The 11,021-nt window shown below is 36.3% G+C and overlaps 1 protein-coding gene across 1 annotated transcript in view; it reads left to right on the forward strand.

Moving 5' to 3' along the window:
• The first annotated feature begins 877 nt into the window (after window positions 1-877).
• The window catches only part of IRS2 (insulin receptor substrate 2), a 39,821-nt gene continuing 29,677 nt past the window's right edge, over window positions 878-11,021 (forward strand). Inside the window, exon 1 of the mRNA XM_006770708.2 lies at window positions 878-955. Within this exon, the coding sequence (XP_006770771.1) occupies window positions 878-955 (78 nt within the window). The remainder of the gene's footprint in view (window positions 956-11,021) is intronic.

Raw genomic sequence — 11,021 nt, forward strand, 5'->3', positions numbered from 1 at the left:
TAAGACACTAAAGTTGTATAGTAGGTTGCAAAGCCACACGCGAAACTATGTGTGTGGTGCAAGATAGTGTGGGAAATCAATTGGAAAGAGAAATATATGTTTGTTGTGACATAATCATGTAGTTGAGGTTTAAAAGCCTCTTTCGGCAATCAAATTATAGCTTTCACTCAGACGTTTTTAACGCATGATCATAACGCCTTCTTTTCAAGTGCATCCCAGGTGATCCAAAGTGAGTGTTCAGCACAGCACCTTCTTGCACAAAACCACCTTAGGAAAGAAAACTTGTTAATTTATCAGAGACATTTTAAAAAATCTGGTGGGACCACAGGCACTACATGGTTTTTCTCTTCTCCTTAATTTGGGGATGTCAGGGCTTTGCATGTTTATCCTGGCCTTGCCAGTTTTTCTCTACCCTTTTTTTCTAGTCTCCTTCCCTCACTTCTTTTTGAAAGAACATATTTTGGAATAAATGTTATACTTTGGTTTGTCTAGTCATTACAGTAGGGAAACCATGGTGTTACTTGAACCTTCTCTTAGAGGTGATGTGCTTTATTCATGGCAGATTTTTTTAAAGTAAAATTCGCATTATATAAAATAACTATGTTAAATTATAACACACAGTGACATCTAGTACTTCCTCATGGTCACTTTTTTTTTTTTTTACATTTTAAGTGTTTATTTTTTTATGAGCAATTTTAGGTTCACAACAAAATTGAGAGGAATGTACAGAGATTTTCCCCAGGCCCACACATGCACAGCCTCCCTCCCCCCTTATTAACATCACTCACCAGGAAGGTAGAGTTGTTTGTGTGTTTGTTTGTTTGCTTTACCAAGGATGAACCTACATGACTCCTCCCTACCCCACAGGAAGAACCCCATGGCTGGAGCCCCTCTATTCAACCGTGACAGCTTTGCTGCACCTACCACCAATGCCAACACAAGCAACACAGAGAAAGTGGGTCTTGAGTGCTCCCACCAACACCAGGCTTCCCTTTCTGGCTACAGCTTAATGAGTATCTTCACGGACACTGTTAAAACGCAACCCGCCAGGCATCACACTTCTGCCCACAGCAGGAGCCCCTCCAGCCACCCACCTGCTCCCACAGGTTATCCTGACTGGTCCTTGCCTTTCAGCAAGCCCAATTTTCCTCCTGTATCCCTAGGAGGTTCTTTCAAGGGTCCCTTCCACTATAAACCTGGGTCTTGTCTGAAGCCCAGTTTCATCTGGGGGGCCCCAAATGCCCTTTGCTCCCTGAGGATGCTGCTAGTCCCGACCTTACCTTTCCTTGGAATTCAGTGCCTTTCTTGGTCCCCACTCTTCCTGTCAGTCCAGGACTTTCAACCCTTAATTGAAAGTACTTCCCTCAATAAGTGTCATCTCCAGAAACCTGGACATCTTTTGTGCCTTCTCTGGGCTGCATTCCAGCCTCCCCATCTCCACGAACACCTCACGGGAGGAAAATGAGCGCGTCTAGGTCAACGGCGGCTTCCAGGGGGCCAGACCCGCCTGCTGGACCACTCAGCATCACTGTCCACGGCCCGCTGACCCCTCCACCTCACTCCCTTCTGCTCATCCCCGGATTCCTCACCTGCTAGTTTTCTCCTGTTTCAGGGAAGGCTGCTTACAGAATGTTTTCCTTGGGGCACCCTTCCTCTCCCTGACTTTATTTTTTAAATAAACTTGTTATTGTTGATAGTATGACAGATATCTCCCCTCTCCCCCTTTGCTCCCATCCTCCCAGCCCCTACCCATGTCTTCACTACCCTATTGCTCCTGTCCATGGGCTATGCCTGAAAGTACCTAAGTTCTTTGGTTTATCTCTTCTCCTTTCCTCCACCCCACATCGAGGTATGTCCGTCTGTTCCATGCCTCCCTGCTGCAGGTCTTATTTTGTTGGTCAATTCATTCTTGCTCATTAGATTCCCTGACTTCAGAATGTTAATGTGGTCTGGGCACAATCCTGGTAGTCTTCTCTATCTCATCTCTCACATGAGATTTTTGCTAATACTGAAAACTCAAATGCAGCTGTATGCCCCTGACTCCCAAACTGATACCTCCGATCCAAACCTTTCCAATGGTCTACCTGACATCTCCTCTCGGATTGCGATATTTATGGTACACTTCCAGTGTCTAGATGCACTCTCTCAGTTCCCCCTCTGTACCCTCTCTCCTTGGCCAGTCTCCCCTCCCACATCAAAGGCGCTGCTGTGTGCACAGTTACTGTGCACAACTTTCAGGAGCCACTCCTGATTCTTCCCTTCTTCCTCATACTCAAACTCTCACCAAGGTCTACAGAGCTTTTAACAATTAAAACACATCTTTGAATATTTAATAGATTTCATAGATTCTTGCATTACAAAATTCAGAAAATCGAAAAAGTAACTTGGTGAAATGTGATTCCTTCCCGGTGTCCATCCCCTGCCCGTCCCAGGTCTACAGGGTTGCCAGCTTTGTGAGTATGCTTCCAAGGCGTGTATGCATGTACAGGCACACCGCTTTTTAAAAAAAACATAATGTATCACTCTACTATGCACACTGTTTTGTGATTTATATTCTCACCTTACACTGTATCCTCAAATATTATGAGTCAGCATAAATTAAGCTATCGCATTCATGTTATAGTTGCACAATATTCTGGTATGAATATATACACAGATAGATAGACAAATAGATAGATAGATAGATAGATAGATAGATAGATAATAGATAAATATATAGACATATGTAGATCTATATATATCTCTATCTCTACATATCTACATCTATATTTCTATATCTACATATCTATTTCTCTTTATCTATCTATTTATCTATTATCTATCTATCTATCTATCATCTATCTAAAATTTGACCAGTTCCAATTGCTGGCATTCAACTTGCTTCCATTTTTTTTGCTGTTCTAGACAAAACTGTAATGAAGATATCTCAATAATATTATTTCACATATGTGCATGAGTTTTTATTCTAAACAATAATTAGATAAATATTAATGTAAAGAAATCATCTTATGTATGCACACATCATTTCTAAAAGTTAAATTGTGGGCCAAGGAATGTCAGCATTTGTCATTTTGATAGATATAGTCCAATAGCCCTGCGTAGGTGCTATGTTGGTCTGTACCACCAGCAACCCCGTGTGGAAACCTTTCCCAACATTCTGGCAAATGAGCTGTGTTATCAAACTTCTCGATCTGTGCCCATCTGATAGGTGAACGATTGTGGCATTCTGTGGTTTAAATCTGCATTTATCTTATGAGAGAGGTTAAGCAAACTTACATTTGTTTAATACTTCTTGCATTTATTTTCATTATTGTGAACTTTATCTTTAGATCCTTCACCTACTTTATATGTCGTTTTGGCCTCTTTATTATTCTCTTACAGAAGCTTTTTAACATACAACCTTCCATTCAACAGACATCTGCCCACAGCAGAAGCTATCTCAAACCAACCACCTGCTCCCACAGGACTGTCCTAACTGGTCCTTGCCTTTCTTTATTTTATGTTTAATTTAATTTTGTTTTTTTAAGTTTTCAGTTGCAGTTGACATTCAATATATTAGTTTCAGGTGTACAACGTAGTGATTAGACATTTATATACCTTACAAAGTATTCGCCCCAAATAAGTCTAGGACTCATCTAACACCATGCATAGTTATTACAATATTGACTATATTCCCTAGTATTTACTTTACATCCTGTGACTATTTTCATACCTGCCAATTTGTACTTATTAGTTCCTTTCACCTTTTTCACCCATTCCCCCAGCCTCCCTTCCATCTAACCACCATCAATTTGTTCTCTGTATCTATGGGTTAGTTTCTGTTTTCTTTGTTTATTTTTACTTTGTTTTTTAGATTTCACACATAAGCAAAATCATATGGTATCGTCTTATTCTATTCTGACAATTTTCAACAACACAATGGACCTAGAGAGTATTATGCTTTTTCCTCCTTTATTTCCCAAACACTTCCAACAGGTTCTTTCAAGTGTCCATTTCACAGCAAACCTTTTAAATACATACATACATACATACATGTATACACACATACATACATATATACACACATACATAATTAGCACTTCATCTGTGACACTAGCTGTAATTTCTTCCAGTTTACTATCTACACTTTGACTTTGTTTTTACTGTATCTTTCCTCACAGAATTCTTTTTCAAAAAGTCACATCTTTCAATAGTTCTTTCATTTTCTCCTAAATTTTATGGTTTCTTGTTTTAATATTTAAAACTTTGATTCATCTGACATTTTATAGAAGACCAGGGACCCAACTTTATTGTGTCTTCAGACTTATTTTCCAGTATGCCAAACCCATGGTCTATCTTCTCCCAAATGAAATAAAATTTATAATACACAAATCTCCCCTATGCAGTTGGACCTATTTCTGAACTTCGCACAATTAGCCCTTTGAATTGGCTATCTGCCTATAGGTTCTTTCTCTCCCATTAAACTGCGAACTTCCTCCGGGTACTGTGGGGTCTGAGATTTCATTTCACATTTTTTTACAAACTGATGGGTCAGCCTGCTGCTATGACAGGCATGCTGACGGAGGACATGAGCTTCTCAGATCTGAGATTTCTGGCCAGAAACTTGCTTCTGTTCCTCTTGCTCCCCTCTCCCCAAGCACGATGAAGGTGACACGGAGAGGCCCAATGGACACTACCCCTGCAGGGGCATTTTCACAGCTGACACACTGGGCTTGAGGCATCCACCTTTTTTTGTAGCAGGAAATAAGTAAGCCAGCTGCTTGACCTGGAGGGAGCCATCATTTTATGGGCTAAGGTGATTGGCTGTAAAAGCAATCCCTAGAGGTGGCTTGAATAGATTAAAGGGAGGCCAGGGACATGCAAATTTCACTTGCCCAGCGAAAGGTTGGGGAAATGGAAGACTTCCCTAACAGCTGAAACAGGTGGAAGGGTTGTTGTAGGCTTGCATTTTGGTGTCCACAGGACCACACACACAGTGTTTAACACAAAGTAGATGCTTGAAACATATTGACACATTTAAAAGAATCCAATATTCCATGGGGTTAATATGAATTTACCAGACTACGTAATTGGGAACCTCACTTTTATTCCATACTAAGCAGATAATTCCTTGTACTCTAGACCTAGGCAGAATCAATAGTATAAAACATTAGCTTTAAAAAAATTAACCTAAAAATAGACTAAATAGAATTACTGATGTTTGACTAATTAAAACTAATTTCCATGAAACGAAATTTAGAGACTTTATTTACAATTTCATTCCCTGCCAAGTACTCAGCTGATAACCTTGAAAGCACGCCCTGAGTTTAAGCACCCTTAATAGCTTTTAAATGGATATGTCTTATTTATAAAACGGGCGCTTGGTTATAACCATTAAAATGTTGCAATTATGCATTATTATGTTTGAAACTGTAATCCAATCATGATTGGGGATACTATCCAGAAAACAAACTCAGGGAGACTAAAAAGGGTTTTCCCCTCCTACGAAATTAGTTAGGATGCAAACACCATGTAGAAGAGAGAAAAGTGAACTTGTTTAAGAACTTTTGAAAAAAGAACCAATGGGAAATTACCAGTGAGACACCAATAGCAAATAGTTTCATTATATTTAAGGAGCATTTGGAAGTGAGTGGCAGGGACTTCAGTATCATTACAAATGGAGTTGTTACTCTTTAACTGAACACTGAATAATGGGGCAGCCACGCTGATGCCTCTGTGGGGCATGCTGAGGATGCCTAACAGCAAGGTGGCTGTGGGAGACACCACAGGAAGCTGCAGGATCGGGGTCACTTGCAAACCAATGAGGATATTATCTGCTCAATATCTAACATCAATCAAATAAAATAACCTTTAAAATAACATAAATTTTAAAGTTGTCCCACTTTATCTTTTACTTTATTCCCTTTCTTTTAAGTGCAAACAAAATTTTAATTAAAATTTAGTTCTATTTAGTCAAAATGAAGTCTAGTTCTTCTTTTCTTAGTATATTTTCATGTCACCTTTTCCTAGAATTTTTCTGAATATGATGTGACATATGATATTTTGTGAAACTTCCTGGGGTCAAGATAAAAACCATTTTATCTACCATGCAGTATTAGTACGAAGAGGCTAATATAGCAACATTAGGAATTAAAATAAAGCATTAAGGAAATGAAGAAAAATGCCAGATGATGGTTTTAATAACATATAACTGTTTTTGTTTCCAAATTATGTAACAATATTTAACAAAGGTACAAGAAAAAGAAATCAGTAGTATAAAACATTAGTTTTTTAAAACTAAAAATAGATTAACCTAAAAATAGATTAAATAGAACTATTGATGTTTGACTCATTAAAACTAATTTCCATGAAACGAAATTTAGAGACTTTACTTACAATTTCATTCCCTGCAAAATATTCAGCTGATAACTTTGAAAGCACTCCCTGAGTTTAAACACCCTTAGTAGCTTTTAAATAGATGTGTCTTATTTATAAAATGAACGACAAGGACAACAATATCATAGAAAATGTAGTTGTTACTCAAGCATAAATAATTTAAGGAAAATAGTGCCTTATTATTTAGATAGAAAATGCAAGGGGCAAAGACCTGTTTTAGATAATTCCTAAAATATGCTTGATACTTAACAAATACTTAACACATGTTTAGTAATTCAATGTTTGCTGATTTTTTAAAAATATTTTGACTTGAGAAAGATATAAATTCACCTGCATAATAAACGATAATCCTACTTTTTAATTATTCTATAACTGAAAAGTAATGAGGATCAATGACAATCTGCATATTAATTTCCCTTTAATTTATACTGTGAAGGATATGGGTGCAACTTTGAAATTGGGATACATTTTTAGTTTGTACAAGTTTTAAAACCAGGTACACACTTACCAAAATAAAAACAGAAAAATCTCATGTCTCAAAATATTCATATATTTTATTTTCTGTGTGCTGCTTTTCAGGATGGATAACATGACTTTTTAATTCTTATTCTTTACTATCTAAAAAGACATCCCTGCCATATAAAAGGTAATTTTAAGAAAAATTTAATGTAATTCGTATTTTTTCTCTCATGTAGCAAGACAATAAGCTGACATCTTATTTAAGAAGTAGCACACGCGAAATACAGGCTGATGCTTACACTTCCAGTAGTAATTCTTAGAATGTGTTTATCTAAACTGAAATCTCTATTTAACATTTAACAGTCCTCGGGAAATGGCAAAAGGTGACATCTGCTTTAATTTCACAAGTTGTTGCTTTATCTGTTTTCTTGTGAACCTCACTAATCCGTATTTCTTCAAGTCACTTTAGTTAATATCATTTGTGTTGTAATTGTTCTAAACAAGGCAAAAAAACATAATGCATATGTAAATAGCTAATCATGCTTCTTAAACATGTATGTGCACTCACAGGACAGGTTAGAAAAGATTACCCAGTAGAGGAATTTAAAGACCTAGGCTCCATGCTCAGTTGTGTTAGAATCATATATTTATAATAGTGGCATTATGGGGAGATAATATATTTTTTATTTATCCCATAGACTGGTAAGAATCAAATGGCTTAACTTACATAAATACACTGGTAATCGACTCTCACTAGTTATTATTATTTTTATTATTGCTATTTTATATACAAGCTTTTTTTCCACCCACAAATAAAGGTACCTGAAGAACATGTTTGATAGCAAATAAATTGTCTTCTGATCCCCTCACTCTATTTGGATAACTTAGCTCTAAATACCATCACTAACTTGAATATCTCTATCATTTGCATTGTCTAAAGACTGCCACTAAAGCAATTAAGATAGAAGATGTAATTTATACATTTAGAGTTGCTAAATAAGTCCTGAGTACATAAGTCCAAATTATTTTAATAAAAAAGATAGCTACATTTGACATAATGACTGGTATTTGTCATTTAAAGTTTTAAAATGTTTCCATTATTTATAGTTTTCAAATATATTTTATTTCCCATCCATACTTTTTTTCAAATTTTGCTTTTCAATAGGACGTGGCTTACTCTTAAAAAAATGAAAAATGAGACTGATAGGCCAATTTAGGGGAGAAATATAATTAAATGTTTACCTACAAGACAAGCAAATCTTGATTGTAACTCTTAGGATTACTATAGCAAACATTCCAAAACAATCATGAGTGTAGATTCTTGTTTGTTTTTATTCTGTTGGCTAGATAGTTTTCTAAAATCTTGCAAACTGGCACAGTAAATATGCAAACTGAAATATAAAACGTATTAGAAAATGTGAAGACATTAGCTTAACACTTCAACCATAAAAATAAGTTGGTAAACATTCTAATGTATCCATTCCTTATTTGTCATCTGATATCGTTCTTAGTCACTCATTGTCAATATTTCTTTGTTTTATTTCAAAGTGTTTCTATCAACTTATTTAAAGATTTGTACCCCGCCCCCCAAAAATGTATGTTAGGTTGTAACCAGGTTTCAAAAAAGCAGCCACCACTCTGGCTGTGACAACTGGCAGGAGAGCTGGGTTCTGCCTTGGGAAGAAACATTGCCAGTTGGTGGCAGCATTCACAAGAGCGGGTCACATTTCCTCTGTTATCTTTGGGTTGGATTTCAAAACAACTCAAGAAAACAGACTCAAAGGCAAGCCTGGAAACAGCACGTGAACGGCAGAAAAGTGGAAGATTTCTGATTAAAATTCAGTTCCACAAAAACAGTAGAGCATCTGGCGGAAAAGGTAGCTCGTGTCCTATTTACCTCCTGAGCAGTTTTAGAAAAACAGGTGAAAGCTTACTCCTAGAACAAACAGTGGGATCAATGACCAGCGGGCTGGTCTTTCCCCTTCCTAACATTTGCTCTGGGTTCAAGGACACTACCAGGCACCCTCACTGCTCATCCCCCCACCCTCTCCTAGAAAATAGCTGTGTCACTTTAGAGACTTTTTCTTCTGTCACCTGCTCATGAGCTACAGATTGGGAAGCAGGCAATTTTGTTCTGTTCTGATAGAAAACAACAACAACAAACAAACGTTTTTAACTCAGTAGCTAGAACACGAACAGCCATCACCACACCAGGCATCAATTTAGTCATGCAAATGTGAGTGATTAGGTTACAGGGCCAGCATTCCCAGGAAGAGGAGTGTTCTAAGAGGAAACCTTTTGCTTTTTTTATGATTCAATAATGTCATACAGTAAATAATGTAAAATTTTTATTTCAAACATTCAAACATAGCAAAATCCAGTGGTGAATTACTAAGAATTTTAAGTTACTAACTGTAGTCACTTTGTAATTGGTTGTTTATATGTTTAAATTTCTTCAACATAATTATATTTAAAACAAAAATGTTTTTAATATTCGGTTAGCTGTTCTTGTGCTTACTGAATGAGTATTCTTCAAAACAGAATTAATTTTTATCGGTGAAAGTGGGTTATCTATAGTAGTTTGCTCTGTTTATATACACATGAAATATTCCTTTATTATGGAAAATCCTTTCTCTCTAAATGAATATTTAAGAAAAAGACTATTGGAAATATATCAGTATTTTTTAAAATATATTTTTATTGATTTTTAGAGAGGAAGGAAGTGGAAGAGATAGAAACACCATTCATCCACTGCCTCCTGCACGCCTCCTACTGGAGATTGAGCCTACAACCCGGGTATGTGCACTGACCAGGAATCAAATTATTGACCTCTTGATTCCTGGGTCGACCTTCAACCATTGAGCCATATCAGTTGGACTACATCAGTATTTTTAATGATCAAAATAAATACTAAAGTGGAAAGTCTTTATAATTTCCAAGGAACTGCTATGATCTATTAACAAATCCTGATCCTTTAGACGAGTGGTTCTCAACCTTCCTAATGCCACGACCCTTTAATACAGTTCCTCATGTTGTGGTGACCCCTAACCATAAAATTATTTTCGTTGCTACTTCATAATTGTAATTTTGCTACTGTTATGATGAATCATAATGTAAATATCTGATATACAGGATGTATTTTCATTGTTACAAATTGAATATAATTAAAGCATAGTGACTAATCACAGAAACAATATGTAATTATATATGTGTTTTCCGATGGTCTTAGGTGACCCCTGTGAAAGGGTCATTTAACCCCCAAAGGGGTTGCGACCCACAGGTTGAGAACCGCTGGTTTAGACATTTGGAATGCCATACATTAGATAACAAGTGATCTGAAGAACAGTTTACATTCTTTCATATAAAGCATTGCTGCTCAGAATTAGCATGTTACAAAAAACTCTTGTGAAATTTCAGTTGAAACATATTAGCAAATATATTTTTGAAGGAAAAAAAACACACACCTAGCCACTATAATGTAGAAAGTCCCTTTATGAATCCTAGATGAGGAAAACTCTGTCTTTGCATGGCTCATTCATCAGAGAAAGGGAAACTTATTAAATGAGTTACTAAAGCACTTTATTTATAAAGCAAAATGTGGTGAAATGTTGCCATTCTTTTAAAAGACAAATATATCCTATGACATAAACCTCTGAAGTTAAAATCTATACCTCCTAAAGTACATTTTAATTTAAAGCTATTTTAACTGATCATATAGTATTCCACTGAATGATCTCCCTAGTAAGTTTTCAGGTAGAGTTAATCTAGATAGAAAATACTGTCAAGCAGTTACAGTGTTATGAATTAAAAAGAAAAAAAAAAAAACCTAAGCACTGAAATGTTATCTACTTTTCTCCTCCTAACATGCCCTTTCTATATGAAACAGAGAAAGTACAAATGATGCTTACTATTATAAGTAGTATAGATTTTTATACATTTTAACATTTATATTTTAATGAATGGACTATTTTCTGAAAGGCAATTAAATTATCCCAGGAAAGATTTTTTTTAAAATAAAAAGGGTCATTGCATACAATTTTATGAAAAACAAAACACAAAAACCAAAACACACACATACAAACAAAACACACACGGACACACACACACACACACACACACACACACACACACCTACCTGTTGGCCCACTCCCCTGGCGCTGCCTTCCCAGGATGTGCACTGTTTGTTT

This window comes from Myotis davidii, unplaced genomic scaffold, assembly GCF_000327345.1.
Source record: "Myotis davidii unplaced genomic scaffold, ASM32734v1 scaffold242, whole genome shotgun sequence".
NCBI lineage: Eukaryota > Metazoa > Chordata > Mammalia > Chiroptera > Vespertilionidae > Myotis > Myotis davidii.